The 18,743-nt window shown below is 53.5% G+C and overlaps 1 protein-coding gene across 1 annotated transcript in view; it reads right to left on the reverse strand.

The window, feature by feature from the left end:
- Sptbn5 (spectrin beta, non-erythrocytic 5) overlaps positions 1-18,743 on the reverse strand; it is a 43,517-nt gene that overhangs the window by 8,280 nt on the left and 16,494 nt on the right. Inside the window, 34 exon segments of the mRNA XM_040746083.1 lie at positions 101-357; positions 451-588; positions 1,310-1,456; positions 1,552-1,633; positions 3,687-3,859; positions 4,381-4,458; positions 4,695-4,883; positions 5,083-5,136; positions 5,138-5,246; positions 5,452-5,573; positions 5,696-5,809; positions 6,498-6,612; positions 6,702-6,817; positions 8,688-8,768; positions 8,976-9,167; positions 9,261-9,410; positions 9,877-10,044; positions 10,358-10,462; positions 10,757-10,906; positions 11,040-11,240; positions 11,526-11,708; positions 11,875-11,985; positions 12,067-12,181; positions 13,337-13,482; positions 13,687-13,822; positions 14,180-14,325; positions 15,401-15,517; positions 15,693-15,893; positions 16,125-16,311; positions 16,572-16,786; positions 17,167-17,331; positions 17,606-17,776; positions 18,315-18,414; positions 18,547-18,686. Of these exon segments, the coding sequence (XP_040602017.1) occupies positions 101-357; positions 451-588; positions 1,310-1,456; positions 1,552-1,633; positions 3,687-3,859; positions 4,381-4,458; positions 4,695-4,883; positions 5,083-5,136; positions 5,138-5,246; positions 5,452-5,573; positions 5,696-5,809; positions 6,498-6,612; positions 6,702-6,817; positions 8,688-8,768; positions 8,976-9,167; positions 9,261-9,410; positions 9,877-10,044; positions 10,358-10,462; positions 10,757-10,906; positions 11,040-11,240; positions 11,526-11,708; positions 11,875-11,985; positions 12,067-12,181; positions 13,337-13,482; positions 13,687-13,822; positions 14,180-14,325; positions 15,401-15,517; positions 15,693-15,893; positions 16,125-16,311; positions 16,572-16,786; positions 17,167-17,331; positions 17,606-17,776; positions 18,315-18,414; positions 18,547-18,686 (4,874 nt within the window).

Raw genomic sequence — 18,743 nt, forward strand, 5'->3', positions numbered from 1 at the left:
GAGGCAGGAGGCATAGGAGGCAGGAGGCAGGAGGGATGCCCCTCCAAGAAGACAGGCAAAGGAGGCCAATGGCATCAAACCAGGGCCCTGGGCGGTCTACCTCCGAAGCAGCTGCTGGGCTCGCTCTTCCACGCCTATGGCGAGGCTGTGGCCTTCCTGAACGTAGGCTTGGGCTTGACCCTGCAGCTCCTGCACTTGCCTGGTCTGACTCTCGACAGTTGCTTCCAGCTCTCCCTGTACCCCCAGGAGCTTGCCCACCCCAGGGAGGTCCTGGCTTTTGACAGGGACTCTCAGCTCTGCTTCCACGGACTCTAGCCAGCTCTCCAGTTTCTCCAGCATCTTCTGTAGATGCAGAGCCTGGGACAGAATGTAAGAGAGTATAAGAGAGTGGGAAGGGGGATGTGTCCTAGAGTCCTGTCCAGTCAGTTGCTTTATAGCCCATAGCCTCACCTTGAGGGCCCCCTGTAGTCTGGCCATTTTCCTCTGGCAGTTGGTCTGGAGCTCAGCCCAGAGGCCTCCTAGTTCTTGAAGTCGCTCCTGGATGGTCTCTGAGGCCGGGTGGCCTTCTTGTAGCAGCCTCTGCCCCTCCTACCATACATTGTACATATATCTTGGGTTAAGGATGCTAGCACCCTTCTTCTCTCTTGGTATCCACTTCCCCTCCTTTTTTCTGTTTTGAGACAGAGTCTCACTACTTAGGCCAAGCTGGCCTCAGACTTGCTGCACAGCGTTCTCTGTAATCTTGAGTACTAGGATGATGGCCTACACACCAGGCTGTCTCTTCCCTCCTTTCTTCCCTGCCCTTTTGTTTGAGACAGGGTTTTGCTCAAACTGCTCAAGCTGGCCTCTAACTCACTACTGTCCAGTCTCAGCCTCACAGTGCTGGCATTATGGGTGGCAAATTTCTTAATCTAAGTCTCTTTGTCCTCTTCCATGCAACAGAGTAGCAATGATATCAGTTAAATGAGGTAACTGAACACTTAGCAAAGAACTTGATATCGGGTAACCAGCCTGAAGTCAGGATTCCTTTCCAGGCAGAGAAGGGAATGTTTAAAACCAAAACAAACAAATAAGCAAATAACAACAAAAAGCAATAGTCTATTTGATATCTTGAGCTCCAGGGCTGTGTCTTATTATTCAAATATACTTTGTATAAAATTATCAGAAAGGTGCCAGTTTTTAAGAGCCTAGCACAGTACCTGCACACAGAAAGCATGCAAAGGACAGCAGTTGTCACAACTATCATTCAAAGCCAGCTGCAGGGGTGCAGGAGCCTAGGCTGTAGCCCCCAAACCCCATGGAACCTCACCATCTGCAGCTCCTGTTGCTGGTGAACACTGGCATCCAGCTCAGCCTGGAAATTCTGCTGCTTCTGCAACTGTGTTTGCATCGTGGTTGGGTCCTGCTGACCCCTGTCCAGAGCCACAAGGTTCTTTTCCCTCAGCCATGTAGCTACCTAACACAAGAACAGGAGGGGCTCTGCTTTCCCAAACCTCCAGAGAGCCCCCAGGAAGGTGACCACCCCAACCCTCTCAGCCAATCAATGGGAACCTCATCGGAATCCTGCAAGAAAGTCCGAAGCTCCTCCAGCTGGCGCCCCCGCACCCTTGCTTGCTCTGTGAGTGCTTCTTTCCTGCAAGAAGAGGGTCTCATATGCGTACATGCGTGTGCGCATGTGTGTAGCCCAGTCTTTCACTATCTGTATCACAATGCCCTGAATCAGGTTTCCTTTGAAACAAAGTCACGTGCTTCCTCTCCACATTAGTGTCACTTATGTTCATGTCTTAACCCTAATCTGAGGACACTAGCTGTATTTGGAGGTAAGTCAGCTGGGATCTGAGAGGACAGATGTCCTTGTATGAGGAGGTTAAGACAGGACACACCCAAAGGGATGGCCATGTAAAAACACGGGAGAAGACTATAATCGAAAGATAGACAGACCTTTCTAACACCTGGATCTTGAACTTTTTGCCTCTAGAATTGTGAGGAAACAATTTTTATTGTTTATGTCACCCAGCCTGTGGCATTTTGTTATAATACTTCAAACTAATACAGTGTCTAAACGTTTTTCTCTTTCTGGTTTTTAATGTGTTAGGGATTGAACCCAAGACTTCATACATGCTAGGCAAGTGCTCTACCACTGAACTGCACCCCAGCCCTCCTTTTGCTTTTTAAACCTTGGGAGTCAGGGTCTCAGTAACTTTCCCATGCTGACCATAAGTTTACTCCACAGTCTAGGCAAGTCTAGGAGTTTTCTTGCCTCGGTTTAGCTGGGATTGCAGGCCTAAGCCATTAGAGCTGTTTTGTTCTTATGCTGTCTTTACATTTTTATTTCATCATATATATGTGTACACATATGCATATATATATTCCCATGTGTCTGTGTGTGCCTGCGCACGTGCAAGTGCGTCATGGAGTGCGTGTGGAGGTCTGAGGACAGCTTTTGGAAGCCGGTTCTCCTTCCCCCATAGGTAACAGCAATAAGTTTGCACAGCAAGTACTTTACCTGCTGATCCATCTTGATAATCCCACCCCCGTTTCTTTTTAAGACAGGGTCTCCCTATGTAGCTCAACTGGGCTTCAGACTTGCTATGCAGCCCAAACTGGCCTCAAAACTCTTCATCCTCCTCTGTGCCCGCCCCCAACAAGTGTGGATTACAGGTGTGTGCAACCATCGGCTTTAGCCACTTTTTTGATTGCTGTAAACAAGAGTCCTTCACAAACACACACACACACCATTTTAATACTTAAGACAGTTAAAACATTTGCTATATGAAGCTACATTATGTATTAGTTTATACATTCCATATATATATATATGTGTATATATATATATATATACACCTTTGAAGCAATGTATGAAAAGCATTAGCAGATGCACACAGCATGAAGTTCTAGCACCTCCATCCCATGGCCCACAAACAGTTCCTCATCAGCTTTTCCCCTTCACTGGTGTTAACCAAAGGACATGGAGCTGGGGGAAACTAGAGGCTAGGTTGAAGTTGAATACCCTCCTGAGTATGGCACAAGCCTAGGGAGACGGAAGGGGTCAGTGCATCGTGCTGGGTTGAGTAGGCCTGCAGGAACCACCTAAGGAAATAGAACTGGCAAACTAACTTGCTGTTTGTCCACTCAGACCTCCATGGGTAGTCAGAGACATCTACCTGCAAGAATGAAGAGGGCTGGGGCCTACGGAGCGGCTCAGCAAAAACAGAGGACCTGGGTTCGATTCCCAGCTCACAATCACTTAAAACTCTGGTTCCAAGAAATCTGATGCCTTCTGCTGGCCTTTGGAGGAACCAGGCAAGCACGTGGTGCACAGACATACATGCAGGCAAAACACCCACACACATGAGATATAAATAAACAAACAGTAAGTAAACAAGAGGGGCTATACTAGCATGCTCCTGTCCCTTCCGTGTCATTAAGTCACTTCCTGTCAGTTTTCTAGTGTGGGCTTCTTAGTGGATGAGGCTGGGATGAGGGAATTGGATGCTGTATATTGTCTGATGGAGACTAGGCCAACACACTGCCAGGCCAGGAGTGGTCGGTACTCCCAGCATCGACCCTAGGCTTTGGAAAACGCTAGTAGTTGGGCCAAGGGGTTGAACAGGAAGGGAAGAGCTTGGGTAATAGATGTCCAAGCTGGCAAACCCCAGTTCCCATTATCCCAGAGCCATAGGTACCTCAGGAGTAGGGCCTGGCACTTGGCCAGGATGCTGTGGGCCTCAGGATGTCCACTCAGGTGCAGGCCATGGGCTGTGGCCTCCAGTGCACTGATCTCTTCAGCCCTTGCCTTAAGCTTCTGCTCATGCCTCTTGTGCTTTGACAGAAGGGTCTCCACAGAGGACAAGGGGCCCTGGAGGAAGTGGGGTGCTGACACTGACTGTAGGGCTGCCCCCATTCCAACCATCTGCTTCCCTCTAGAACCCCTTTCCACAAGTGATTGTGCTCCAAAGGCATTACTCAAACCCCACAAGGCAGTTTCTAGCTTTAGGTTAGAGGAGACAGTATCTGTGTCCATTTCCAAGGCAGGCTGAGTGCCTCCCTCTCTCCTCCACACTCTAAGACTGTGTCGGCCTGATTAATCTCCCAGGTCTTTGTGAGTTATGCTTGTCTGTTACTGGGGTTGAGGTGGTGTTGGAATGAGGACAGAGGCAAGGAGAGTGGTAGGAGAGCGATCCAAGGGAATGACCAGCCTGACCATAAGCTCACACCCTTGGCTGCTCAGGCACACCCTATGGGCCCTACCCAGGGCAAGGAAACTTAGGACTGATGGTAACTGCTCAGGAGTGGGGAAGACCCTGATCAAGAGAGTGCTATGGTTCTGACTAGCTTGACTCCCTCATCCATCCCTCCCCACTCCTGCTGGGCACTTACCGCCAGTCCCTCACTAGGTAGGGAGGACTCCTCACTGTCTAGCCAGTGTTCCACCTTTTCCAGAGAGCTCAGAAGTAGCTGGTGAAAAAAGACAAGAGAGAGTCAGGAGAGGGCCCCGTGACTACACAGCATGTATGTGACTTTTCTGGTGGTTCCGGTTGGAGAACCAGGGGCTTGACTCCATGGTATAGGAGCAGGCTGAATGGGAGTAATACCCAAGGAAGGCAGTCCGCTTAGCTTTGGCCTTGATCAGGACTGTGGAGATATCACAGGTCCTGATAGTGGGTAAGGCTGGAAGCTGGCCTGGGGCCCACCTGCTGCTCCAGGGCCTGCTGTAGTTGCTGCTGCCGCCTCTGCCATGATTCCTCCAAGCTACTCAATTCCTGCTCCACAGCAGCCAGGGCCTGTTGAATCCCAGAGGCCAGCTGGTATCCAGATGCAAGCAGCTGCTGCCCCATGCCTCGGGCCAGCCTAAGGCTGTCTGTCTGAATGTCCAGCTCGACCTGTAACAGTCCTGAGATCAGTACCCTGTAGGCTGAGGCCTATCAGGGTTACCAGAGGTCCAGCAGGAAGGACAGGGGAGGATGGAAAAGTACAAAGGCGGTCGGGAGACAGAGAAAGGTACCAGTCGGGGGTCACAGGAGGGGGGGGTAAGTGAGGGGTGACATTTGGAAGGCCTAGCACCTTGGGACTGCGGCTCACCTTGTAGGCCTGGTGCCCTTGCAGCATGTACTGGGTTCTCTCGGGGCTGCAGGGGGGTGCCCCGCATGTCCGCCTCAGCCTTCAGTCCCTGTGCCCAGTCCTGCAGATCCCGCAGTAGTGTCTGGAGCCTCCACGCCTTGTGGCCCACATCCAGGGCCTCCCTCCTGCTCACAGGACTCCTTAGTTAGTTCTAGGATCATGGAGCCTCCTCTCCCGCAAGCCCAGTATCCTTTAACCCCCTCCGCACAGAAAGTCTGTGGTCTGGGAATTAATTAGTAAATGGTACAGAAACTCAAGAGAAAGAAAGAGGGGCCAAGGGGAAGTGTGTGGTCTGAGAACCGGAGGGGACCATTCAGCAAGAGCTCATACCACTTCTGGGCCCTGCTCCAGACCTTCCTCCAGCTGTCCATCATTTCTTGTTGCTTAGGACTGAGGCTGTGGGCAAGCTCCGGACTCCTCTTGAGGAAGTGGCCAACCTTGCCCTCAAGAGACTGTAGGAATAAAGTCAGGGCTGGGCAGCAGGGACCGGGCTCCGTGGGTCTTAGCACCTGCCTCTCAAGAGTCCACCAGGTCTCTGGAGGATGTACCTAGGGCCTGGACCCCAACTGCACACCTCCACCTGAGTCTGGATGAGGTCCATCCCCTGCTGCAGCATTCTCTGTTTCCATGGTAGCCTCTGTACATTCTCCAAATCCTCTGTACTCTCCAGGGCCTGGATCAGGGATTCCTGGTAGGGGAGGGGGGAGCCATTACAGGCAGAAGACTGGCCACCTAGGGTGACAGTGTAGAATGCAAGCATCTTCAAGAATCCCTTCTTGTCCACTGAGTGGGACTGGAGCAGGTCCCTGGACTTGACTAGGGGCATTTCCTCCTAGGAAGGACAAAAGAGTCCTGGGCCAGGACTTTGGGTCTTGACTTTCCTCTGGTAAGGTATGTGTGGTGCATCCTGGCATTTTGTCTCTTTGACTCTCATCTCTCTGGGGAGGGATCTCAGAGGACAGAGGCCTGGGTTAGCTGTGAGGGCAGGATGCAGGAGAAGAGGAAGCTGTCCCTTACGGGACTTCTCAGGTAGCAGTGGCCTTGTGTGCACTTTAACCAGCTTTCAGTCCGCCTGTGTCTCTGTGGGAACGGACACCATCCTAAGTCAAACCTCTTCTGGGCTTTAGACTTGCTTAGGGTCAGGGAAAACAGGAGTGTTCTGGCCTCTAAACCCATCACATATCTGGAATAGAAGGAGGCTTGGGAGCTGTAGAGGTGTGGGGGTGAGGGGGTTGTAGTACAATTCTCATCAGTTCCCTGGTAGACTCCTGGCGGAAACCAGCTGAAGAGCAGAGGTGGGCCAGGGGCTGGGGTCATGGGAGACTCAAGGCGGCGTCACTCCCAACTCAGTGACAAGGGGACTTTTCACTACCTACCTTTTCCCTGATCTGCTCAGTGATGTCATCCAGTTCACTGGACAATGTATGTATCTCCAGGGCCGCTTCAAGTCGCTGCTGATACAGGAGCAGGTTGCCATGGAAAGTTTTCCACCTGACCAAAGAATGGGGGTGAACCTTGCAGCCCGAGGTGTCACCTGGCCCCTCCTCCGGCCTCACTGCCCTCCCCAGTCTGAGACTGGCCTGCTGTTGAGCTGGTTTTGCCGCTGGCAGATGGTCTCAGATTCCTCAGGGCTCTGCTTCTTGAGCTGCAGTGACAAGTTTCTGATTCTCCTGATGTAGGTGTCATCCACTGTGACCTATCAGGAAGGTGAAGGTGTGGGCACTAGCAGCTACCTGTTCAGGGCCGCTTATCGGAATAGCTGTTAGTGCTTGTCCCTTGCAAACAGCCACCATCTCGGGGAGTTCAGCTGTGTCTCTTGCCCAAGATCATCCCAGCTGGGCCTGTTAACTGTTTATACTCCCCTGTGGATGGGGGGGAGGGCCACAGGCCCCTCACCTGAGTCTCCAGGTGCTCTACAGCGTCTGGTGTATGTAATCCTGCCTTAATTGCACGTGGCCTGGGAGAAGCTAGGGTGTGCATGCGTGGGAAGAGCGTGGCAGGGGATCTTTCAGAGCTCTCATCGCTTTTGGGTAAGGCTTTGCAGCTTGTGTGGGGAGGGGTACTCACATTCCTGCATCATGCTCCCTAAGGAGCCCAATAAACCCCAGAATGAACTGTCTCATGTCCTGGTTTGTCACTGGGGCCTTGGGAAAGGGGTAGATGTTGTTTATATTTATCAACCACAGCACATTTGGGGAGTGGGAGGTGCTGGAGGCCACCCCCTCAACTCCAGTAAGGAAGACCAGCCTGGTATCTACAATTTTTTTTTTTTTTGGTTTTTTGAGACAGGGTTTCTCTGTATTGTTTTGGAGGCTGTTCTGGAACTAGCTCTTGTAGACCAGGCTGGCATCGAACTAACAGAGATCCGCCTGCCTCTGCCTCCCGAGTGCTGGGATTAAAGGCATGTGACACCAAGGCCCGGCCTGGAATCTACAATTTAAATGCGCTTCTCAGAATGAGGACTGGGCAGGCAGGGGAAGGTGGGAACAAACTCACAAGTAGTGTTTAAAGCTAAAAGTGGGGCTTGAACACAGGCAGGCTTACAGGTATCAGGAAGGAGCCCCAGCAGGGTGGATGGCAGGCTTCCTGCTCCCGACATTGGAACATTTAACTCAATCCTACAAGCACCTTCTATGAAGCGGTTCCTCTGAGAGGTGATCCCAGAGCACAGCGGGAGCTCAGAGGGCCATGGTGCTCACTTGTGGCAGACCAGGGAACAGCATCCATCCAATGCCACCACCAGCGAAGGATGTTTTGTTTGTTGGGTTTAAGACCGCAGCCTTTACTCAAATCCCACACACCTGTATCAAGGCTAACACACGCATCAAGCTGACCCACAGGTGGGTTAGCACGCTCTATCTTCACCACCTGACTATGTACGTATTTGCCATTGTCCCCCCTCCCCGTACTATAGAAATAGATTCCTGGTGTGTTTGGTCAGTGGCGTGGGTGAGGAGATGCTGAACTACTCACACTGAAGGAAGGCATAAGGATTACCTACCACATCCAGGCATAGGTTGTATTTTTTTGGGGGGGGAATTTTGAAACAGTAGATTATGATTACAATTCTGTGTAAGTTCAGAAAATTGCACTGGCTCCATGCACCTCCCCTTCCTGCACTGGCTCCATGCACCTCCCCTTCCTGCACTGGCTCCATGCACCTCCCCTTCCTGCACTGGCTCCATGCACCTCCCCTTCCTGCACTGGCTCCATGCACCTCCCCTTCCTGCACTGGCTCCATGCACCTCCCCTTCCTGCACTGGCTCCATGCACCTCCCCGGCCTCTTATCATAACATTGAAACCAGACTACCAATGTTTCCAGCAGAGGCATAATTTTATGACAGGTGTAGAATCATGTGACCACCACCACACACATGCACTCCCTCACCTCTGAGGAAGACATGCTACTCATTTTAGAGATGAAGAAACTAAGATGAGGGAACTTGCCTAGCTGTATCAAAGTAGTGCAAAACTGAGCTTGAGCCGTCTCTGGATTCTGGAGTCCATCAGACAAATCTTCCAATGACAGACACTGTGTCAACCCCTCCTGAACACAGCCTCTTACCTGTAATCTGTGGACCTGTTTGCAGAGCTGCAGGCAGTGCTCAAGGTTCAAGCCCATGTCACCACTGTTCACCATCCTCTCCTGTGAAGGCCAAGGGTGGGACACAATGCTCAGCACCTGTAGCTGGGGCACTGTCAGGGCAGGTGGAGGCTTGGGACTTCCCACCAAGGCTCCTACCATCAGGGAGCCAGAGAACTACAGGGCTGGCTCCTTCCCACCCCACCCTTTAGCTCCTGTCCCCCACCCCCACCCCTAACCCCCAAATGCCCTGCTCAGCGGAGCCTTCACCTTCTCCTGGATCCAGGCCTCTGCAAGGTCCACTCCCTGTAGGAACTCCAGGAAGCTGCGTCTACCCTCCAGGGCCTGGCCCTGCAGAGTCACTGTCTGCCTCAGCTTCTCCCAGAGCTCCCACAGGGTCTTGAGCTTCTGGGAGACCTCTCCAGTCTGAGGGTGGCTCTGTCTGAGGAGCCCTTCACCTTGCTAGAAGACGGGAACAGGGGTGAGCTCAGCACCTCTCATCTGAAACCTTGGCAATCAACACTTCAGAGTAAGCTAGGCTGAGGCTGGGGTTACCTTGGTGACAGAGGTGATAACCTGCTCATGGGCCTGGACTTCAGCCTTGAAGGCTTGGTGTTTCTGCAGGTACTTCAGATGGTCTTTTAGGTTTCCAAGAGGGCTCCAGGCTCTCAGTTGCTGGACCCGCTCCTGGATCCAGTCCTCAACCTGGTAGGAATGGGGCACAAATGTTATGATGCTCATCCTGAAGCCCCCAACTCCCCTTCAGCTCCCACTCCACACTAACAAAGTCCAGGTGGTTGACTACTGGCCTCCGGCAGAACTAGGAGAATCCAGTAAACAAGGACCACGGTTCTAGCCCAGGAAGCCATGCTGCAGGCCAAGCTGAGCAAGGAACTTGAGTCCATTTCAGAGGTGTGAGCCCCCTGTTCCAGGAACCTGTACAGCTACATTCCTCATCCTATAGCTCTTCTTTGCCTGGGCTCTGCCAGTGCTCAGCAAACAGATGACTCTCAGCCCAGAGGGGCTTCAAGTCAAATATTCTGGGCTCCATGGCCCCTAGGAAGCCATTTAACTCTTTAAACCTGTTTTTGTCATCATAGTGTTGTGGTATTAATGCCACCTCAAATGTACTCTTAAGGTTTAGGCAATAGTCAGGGGATGGCCCTCTGACCTGAGTTGCTGCCCTGGTAAAGCTGGCTATCATCAGGGAGGTGTGCAGGGCCTGTCCCCGGCTCTCTGCCAGCGCCTTCACTTGAGCCCGATGTTCCAGCACGCGGGAAACCAGGCTCTGTGCCTTAGGGCTTGGCACAGTTCTCAGCTGCTCACACAGAGATGCCTCCTATGGAACACAGACAGTCTGCTGGTCTGCTCTGGCGAGCTGGCCATTGGCTTCCAGCTCTGCATGGCTAAGGGTTGGCTGATGCCCCTGGCAATAGCCAGACCACTCTCCATTCGGTGACTTCAGACTAAATAAATGCTCCCTGGGGCCCCCGCAGTGTGGAGCATCCCAGCCTGGGTCTTTTCTTGAGCCATATGTTCAATGCTACCCCTAGTCCCACAGACATACCCGCACTGTTTCTGGGCACACACCCAGCCACCATACCCCTCCTGAAGACGCCCCCATCATCATGTTCAGGATCCCAGCCCATCACCTTCTTGTCCTGGAGAGTGAGTACTTTTTGGAAGATCACATGCTTTCTGATCAACTGTTCCACCTCTTCCCCCGAGCTCCCCAGGGCACTGGCCTTTAGGAATGCCTAGATGAGTATGTGGGAAGGTCAGAGGTACAAAGGCGGCCAGCACCATCTGCAGAGAGTAGAGGCCAGCAGCACCTCAACCTCTGACAAGGTGAGATTATGAGCAATCTCTGTCGAACTCCATGGGTCTCAGTCCAGCGTCAAGGCCGGGGAAGAGCAGGGCTAGATCTGGCCTGGGGGTGCTAGTGGAGGTCATGGTCCCCTGGTGACCCACAGCCCCTATGCTCCATGTCCAAGAAAAAGGCCAAGACTCAGAAGGAAGGAGGAGGGAAGAGTCGGGGCTACAAGACCTGCCTCCTGGGCTGTGAGGATCTCTGACAGGTGATCACATTGTCTGAGGAGGCGCTGTTCTTGGAGCATGGCCTGCAGCCTCTCTTGCTTGAGTGTCCAGGCCTTGAATAGCTGGTCACGTTCCTCCTGTAGGGCTTGAAGCCCATCCTGGACCTGAAGATGAGAATGCAGAAAGCTGGGGTTGTGGATGGCCATTAAGAGATCCTTGGAGAAGAGGCGGTGGGGGTGGGAAGGAGACAGCCCAAAGGAGGACGGGGTAGGCTGGGAGTGTGGGGAAGGCGCCCACCTCCCTAGTGGGTGTCCCTGCAGCCAGAAGTGCTTGCTGGCCTAGCTTAGTGGCCCTCTGCTGCAGCTCCTCCCTGGCGTCCAGTTCTGCCCGCAGCCATTGGTGGGCTCTGAGCCTGAGCAGGCTGTTGCCGGGTTCCCAGGAGCCCTCCATCTGAAGCTCCTGATGCATGCTGGCCACCCAGGAGGTGTAGTCCCTCACCTGACCCAGGAGACAACAGAGGAGCCCGTGAGAAGGCGCTGGCAAACAACTGCAGTCTGCCTGATGCATGCACATACAGAGACATCAAGCTGTCTGACACTTCTGGTGACTCACAAGTCTTTGTCACTTGGTTTCTCTGTCATCATCCAACCCAGTCCTTCCAGGATCCCAGGCCCTTGCTTTTGCCCTTTCTGGCCACGCTTATTTCCCTCAAGAACTCGAGGGCCTCAGTGCATGTGCACATCTGAGCACATGTCACCCCTCCCAAGGGGAGAAAGCCCTCACCGCCGCGTGGAATCGGAGCAGGAGGTGTGCTCGCTCCAACTGGGCCCTGCGCTGCTCCACCTGCAGCTGGAGGGCCTCCCAGGCTTGTGCCACAGTTTGCTGCGTCTGCCGGACAGTGGCGAGGGCCTGAGGACCTGGACACAGCTTCTGCACCCTGCCCCCAGCCTTCAGCAGTTCCTGCAGCTGGCAGGTAAGGGGTAGGAGAGGAGAGCAGTTTCTTCACAGTGTTCAAGCCTGGGAACTTGATGGGCCATGCTCTGCCAGGCAGGGCAGGCCCAATGGGAAGAACAAATGGGCCAGACCGGAGGGTCTGTAGGGGCCTGAGGGGCAGTGCCAACAGCCTCCTTACCCGCTGTCCCATCCCTGCCAGCTCACGTCCCAGCCCCTCATGTCTCCGCAGCTGCCTCTCTAATCCATGCAGGTCCTGGGCCACATCATTCGGGAGGCTTGTAGCTTTCTCCTAGGGTATAAAAGGGTCACAGCAGGGTAGGAAGGGAGGGTGGGGGCACTGAGCCCAGAGAGCCACTTCTAGAGTTCATACCTGAATCTGAGTAAGGACTTCTAGAAGGTCTCTGTGGACTCTGAGGGTGGTTTCTGTGCCATGGAGCAGGCGGCTTTGGGCACAGGTCAACTGCCACAGTTCGGACCAGGCAGCCCTACCACACAGAAGAGCAGTCACGCGTCAGCCTGTGTTCCCGCCCTGGTCTGATCTCTGAGTGGAATCCATGGGGCTTTCCCTTTGAGTCTTCTGCATCCTACACTTTGCTCCCTTCCCCAAAGCCGCTCTAGCTTCACAGGGAGTGTCACCGTGAGCTGTCTGTCATCCCAGCACTTCCCGTCTCTCTCTGTTCTAGCACCACTTCTATCGTTTGTGTCTGATTTTCAGTATGCTGATCCATCCCATTTGTGGTGGTTTGATAGGAATGCCCCGCCCCCCACAGACTCATGAGTTTGAATGTTTGGCCTGTAGGGAGTGGCACTATCAGGAGGTGTTGCCTGGTTGGAGTAGGTGTGGCCTTGTTGGAGGAAGTATATCACTGTGGGGACGGGCTTTGAGATCTCATATGCTCAAGCTATTCCCACTGTGAGACAGTTCACTTCCTGCTGCCTGTGGATCAGGATGTAAGATCTCTCAGCTCCTTCTCCAGTCCCATGTCTGTCTGCACACCACCATGTCCTGCCATGACAATAATGAACTAAACCTCTGAAAGTGTAAGTCAGCCCCAATTAAATGTTTTCCTTTATAAGTGTTGCTGTAGTCATGGTGTCTCTTTACAGCAATAGAAACTCTAAATATGGTACCATTACAAATGTCTTGAGCAGTCCCTATCTTTCCTCCATTTCCCCCTTTACATGCTCTCCCTGTGCTCAAAGGCTTCTTCCAGGCTAGGATTTATGCTAAGGGTCATTAGAAGATCTGACCTCACCTTAAGCTCACAGGCTAGAGAAGGGCCCATACCAGTAGGTAGTAGACCTAGAAATAATGCATGGGAATTTGAAGCTCAGAGCTCATGGGGTGGCCTCCTCTCTCTAGCTCACATAGTTTCTTTCTACAGCTCCTCCTGCAGATCCAAGGAGGCAATAACTGGGAAAAGTGTCCCTGGGAGGCTGGGAGCATCTGGTTGGTCTCTCCAGCCTTATTTTCCATCACAGAGCACAGTGGAAGCTTTAGCATCTCAGGGACCTTGCCCTCTCTAACTGAGCAAGCAGGGTCCTGTGACTCGCAGAGTGTGCCACCCTTTGTTAACATTCCAAGACACTGGGCCAGCACCCTCCTCTAAACCTAGACCGTTGCCTGGGCCATCACTCACCGCAGATCCTGCTGCCTGTGGTGGGCCTTGGGGGCAGCACTGTGCCCACACTCTAGCAGGCTGTCTGCCAGCTGCTGACAGGCCTCTACTCGAAGGGCACCAGCTTCAATCTGGTTCTGAAACTTTGCAAACTCAGTGCAGAGTTGCTGAGGAGAGAGGGGAGTAGATGACAAGACAGCCCTAGTCCAGGTACTCAGTGACAAGGTGGAGTTGTATGACCACAGTACTGGCACACTCCACCCCAAAGGCATATCCCGTGACTCTACCAGGCCTTCTCCATCCAGCCCAGTGCGACTAGCACCGTCATCCGGCATCTGCCTCACGTGTCTTCCCTGTTCCTAGCACCTCACCAGCACATGCTCATGGTCCTCTCCAAAGTCGTCCCCTCCTCTGGCCACCTGCTTCCAGCTGGCCAGCCAGCTCTGCAGATCCTCAGCTTCCCTCATGAACTCATGTAGCTTCAGGGTCCCTTCCAGCTCCTGGCCCCTGTGGTGACAGCCAGGGGTTCCTAGATGTTAGCTGCCTACTCATCCCCCTGGCCCCAGGGACCTGAGGGCAAGGGTGCTGAAGAATAGAATTAGTCATGATCTTTGCCCAAGCTTGAGTTGAGAAGAAGACATAGTAAGGCCAGAGTAGGGGACAGAGAATGTTGGCAAGAGATGGAGAGTTGGGAATTGGGGGCTCAAGTTCCTGCTACGTAGGTGTTTACTGAAGAACTTATAGTTAGGAAAGCAATGCATAGCAAAAGTTCAGCATCCTAAAGGCCTGAGTTCCCACCATGATAGGGTCATGGCAGGGGATGGTAGGCTGTGCCCATGGATGAGGGTCCACAGTGCCCCTCACCTTGCATCTGCCAGCTTCTGTAGTGCCTGCAATTGCTCCCGGACTGTACCCAGCTGCTCAGAGGCCTCAAATCCAGGGAGGGTCTGGAATCTCTGCTCAAGATCCTCCACAGAGCTCCAATAAAGAGCTAATTCCTGCTGCAGCATCTGCCAGCATAAGAACACAGACAGGGGGTTTTCAGCTCTCTGTATATCTACCCCCAACACAACCTACACATTCATCCCCCCAGGCATTCATTCAACAACTCACACACTCATCTGCTTAGCTCTCAGCTCATTCACTCACCAATATACTCATCCATCTACCTACCCAGCCGCATTCCATCCACTCAGCTTCACCCACCCACCCATTACCTACTTACCCAACACTGCTGACACACTTACTGTTTTACAAAATGAAGATATGCTCTCCACCCTAAGAGGGTTCACTACTTAACTGGAAAGAGTACAGGTGGGAAGGCTGGGCCAAGGAAGGGAGGGTACTGGAGGCATCATGCTGGACCACAATAGCAAAGTGTAAAAATAGACCCATCCGAGCAAGCCTCTCTGCATGCTTGCTTGGCACATGGAGGCTACATGAGGACAAGCCCGCAGGCATCGCCTTCAGGAATAGCTCACTGAAAATCCTCACCCACAAGACACCACAAAACAGAGACCATTGAGGCATGCAGGGAAGCATCCTGACAGGAGGACATTTCCATGACAAGAAGCAGGGTGCAGTGCGGCCGAGGCTTTGGAGCTTGATGATCTAGGAGTCCACTCTGTCCTCCCTCCCTCCTTCCTACCAGGGACACTTGCCGGAGGAGATGGGTTTTAGGATGGCGATTGGGTTAACAAACAGGATGATGTTCAGAACCCTAGAGAAGGACACATGTGAAGGACAGGGGTAGGCTGAAGCAGGTGGTTCTGAGGAGTAGGAAAGTGCTGGGAAGGAGATGAAGCAAGAGGAGACAGAGGCACCCCAAGTCTGCATGAAGGGTCGAGTCCAGGAGGGTTACAGAAGGTAAACACACTCCTGAGCCACAAGGCTGGGGCTGTACTGGCAGAAGCGTGTGCTCGGGGAGGAGGGTGAATCAGGACTTGGATGGGGCTAGCCACATGTTCAGGAAGGAAACAGCAGGCCAGGACTCAGTGTCTCAAGAAGTACGATGTGCCCTTTGGAGTGTGGCACACCTCCTCGTGGTCTACTGTCGCTCACATAGAGATGCTCAGGACGCAGTACCTGGTGTTTCCTAAGGAACGCAAAGGTGGCTGCATCATCGCTGCCATATTCCTGACTGCTCGCCAGAGGCCACTTTTCCTGCACCCAGGCCTCTATTTCTGACACCTTCAGAAAGTACTGCAAAAAATGATGTTGACTCATCTTAGTGATCTTAGCTGAAACTTCCATCACCTGTCGTGGTCACGGGCAGCCAGCGGAGAGGCTTCTGGATCCTTACTGGAACCAGCTAACTCTTCACTGGCCTCGCTCCAGCTTCCACTGCTCTGCAGACCTCACCTTCTTTGCTACCCACCTGCTGGACAGTGACGGCCTGCTGCAAGCGATGGGCACGCGCCTCACAAGCCTGCTCCAGCTCTGCCCAGTGGCCTTCCAGCTTCTGGCACTGCTCCACAATGTGCTGAGCTTGGGGGTGCCCAGAGGCTGCTAGACTCTCGCCAGAACTTAGTACCTTATGCACGTGTCCCGTGTGAGTTTTCACCTCCGCCTGGAGCACCTATCACAGAACAATGCGATTCCCTTAGCCACAGATATCCAGATTAGAGTCGTGGCTGTCTCTAGGTTCTATATCACCAGGCTAAGGAAAGCTGGAACAAAGTGTATTTGGAAACCAGGACACCCAGGGAGAAGGATTTAGAGGCCAGGATACCATGAATAGTGTCAGGGGGCTTCTAATTTTTGGGAGCGAGATGTGTTGGGGACCCTGGGAGGAAACAAGTGACACTACCTTGTGCTTACGTTGAAGGCTCTGGGCATCATGCCAGCAATGGGCAAGGCAGGTGGGACTGGTCCTGGGCATATGCTCAGCCACCCATGTGAGCTCCAAGTTGCTAAGGCAGTTAAATTGGTACAGCTCAACTGATGCCTGCAGTTGCAGGCGCCGGGTGGCCAGCTTGCTCTGCAGGGACTTGAACCTGGTAGAAGGAGAAAAGATAAGGAGGCTGGGGAAAGAATAAAGACAAGGTCATAGCCCTTTCCTCATCCCTACCAGGGACCCATGAAGAACAATGTCAAGGCCTGGGGGAAACCTCTGAACCCCTCCCACCCCAGAATGACTCTGCTCAGAAAGGAAGAGGTTTGGACGCCCTGGGCCCTGTCGGTGCCGCTCAGCCCCTTAGGTCCACAAGCTGTGTGTGGAGGGGAAGCACGGCCTCAGGCACAGTGGAGTGGCCACCTCTGCTGACACTTCTGGCTCTCCTCCAGGATGGCCAGGGAAGTGAACGCATGGTGGGTCTGACAGATGAGGGCAGCCATCTTGCTGGCCAGCGCCTGACTCTTGTCCTCTAGTCGACAGTGCTGTTTCTGCAGCCTCAGGCTGTCGCACAGGGTCTGTCCTGTTTCTGTACTCTGCAGGGCTCCCTCCAGATGCTCCAGCATTTCCCTGACATCCTGGAGAGTGTGACAAGAGAGTATTCACCTTTCCACTGAGGCCCAGTAGGCAACCCTGCTGGGGCTCTAAGTCCACAGTGCTCCTAGCCCCAGATTCACCAGGGACCAACCCATCGTGGCCTACCAACTAGTATTGCGTAAGCCGTCCCCTTATGCACCTTCCTCTCTGGAGGACTCGAGTTGTGATAATCATGTGCTAGACACACAGAAATTACTCTTGTGGTGGCCTGCTACTGGGCAAAGCCATGCTTAGCTTACTCTGGGCCAGAGCTCTGTACAGGACTTCGTGGGGCCACTCTGTTCTGCCTGTTCCCATCCTGCCCCAGCTAAGTCCTTGTCTTCTTCTGTGTCCTCACCCCTATCCCACATTCCCCAGGGACCTGCAGTAGCTCCATGAGCTGCTCCTGCTGTCTGGTCTGTTGCAGCTTGTCCCCTTGCTCTGCCATCCTGTGATGCAACTCCTCCCACTTGTGATTCAGACCCTGAAGTCTGTCCTGTATGTCCTCCTGTGCAGATGGGTGGCCACGCAACAGCTCTCTCCCAGCCTGGAGTGGAGATAAAGGTCCGTCCATTTTGCTGCTAGGACCACCACCAACTGCATTATGCTGCACCCATGGGCAGGTTGCTGGCTACAAGTGCTTTCCCCTAGCTTCCTGGGATGGTGGTAGCTTTCTGAGCCGATTTGGGTGCCTGTCTAGGGGGACACCCAGCTAAGTGAAGGAGGCAGAGGGGACCCTTCCTTCAGTGACTGTGCTCTACAGAAATAGGCAGAGCAGTGCGTGCTGGGGGATCGGAAGACAAGGGGTCCAGCATCCTCACCTGCCGGAGGTCCTCCATGTACCCACGGGTAGCTAACAGCTCCCTCTTAGTTATTTTGTGCCACTTGAGTTTCTGCAGAACGTTACAGCATGCTTGGGAGGGTTCATCGGCCACCATGGACCACTTCTCCTGCATCCACAGCATTAACTGTGCCACAGTTTGCTTCCATTCCTGCCCGAGAACCAGGAGACAGTGGGTCTCAGGACCCAGGGTGAGGGGCGGCACACCTACCTCCAGGGAGAAGGGCCATGTGGGGGAAAACAAGACCCAGAGCCAGTTCTCAGGTACAGGGGAGGTAGAGCTTGGATTTTTCTGCTCCCCAGATGAGTCAAGGACACTGTGCCCAGAAAGAGAAATGCCCGTCGGGTTCCACTTCTCTGGACCACACCAGATCTTGCGTGATTCTTGATCTAAATAGGTTGATGTTCTTGGAGGCCTGGCTTGGCCCTATGGCCTGAACAAGCATCAAGGCTAAGGTCTATAGCTACTTCTCTTCACCCATGCAAACCTCTGGTTTGTCAGAAGTGAGTGAGGCGGGTGGTTAGTCAAGGGGTGCTTCTCTGAGAAGTACAGTGACCACAGGTCCAGTGTCCTCTTGGAAACACCCACGGGTGGGGAAAGTGCTCAGTAAGCAGGATCCTCCTGCCTCAGTGTAGCGGTGGGCTCTTGGACTCTGCTTCTGGGGATGTCTCCTGCAGTGTGGACTCACTTGCAATTGGAGGGAGGCCAGCAGCTGCTCCCTTCTCTGCTCACTCCTCTCCTGGGCCCTGGTCCACCATGTCTGGGCACTGTGCAGCAGCTCTCTGACCCTGGAGTGTGGGGAGAGGAGACTGCTCTTCTTTGCCCTACCCCACCCCCAGCCCAAGGGAACCCCACTCCACCCAGCCTCAGGGCAGAAGTCTGTCCCAGTGCAGGGAGATTGCAGCAGGCAAATGGCTCACTTGTGCTCAGCAGGGTGTTGCCTCAGAAGCAGCTTCTCACCACGAACCCTCAGGGCCTCAGCCCGAAATCCCAGGGTGCTCCGGAGCCATCCAAAACCCTGGTGCTGCTGCCACAGGTTCTGGGCCTCTCTTAGGTCCTCCTGGTAGAGAGACCTGAGGTCAGGTCATCCTCAGGGCCTTCCTGCCCACCCTGGCTT

The sequence above is a fragment of the Mesocricetus auratus genome, unplaced genomic scaffold, assembly GCF_017639785.1.
Source record: "Mesocricetus auratus isolate SY011 unplaced genomic scaffold, BCM_Maur_2.0 Super-Scaffold_100004, whole genome shotgun sequence".
Classification (NCBI taxonomy): Eukaryota; Metazoa; Chordata; class Mammalia; order Rodentia; family Cricetidae; genus Mesocricetus; species Mesocricetus auratus.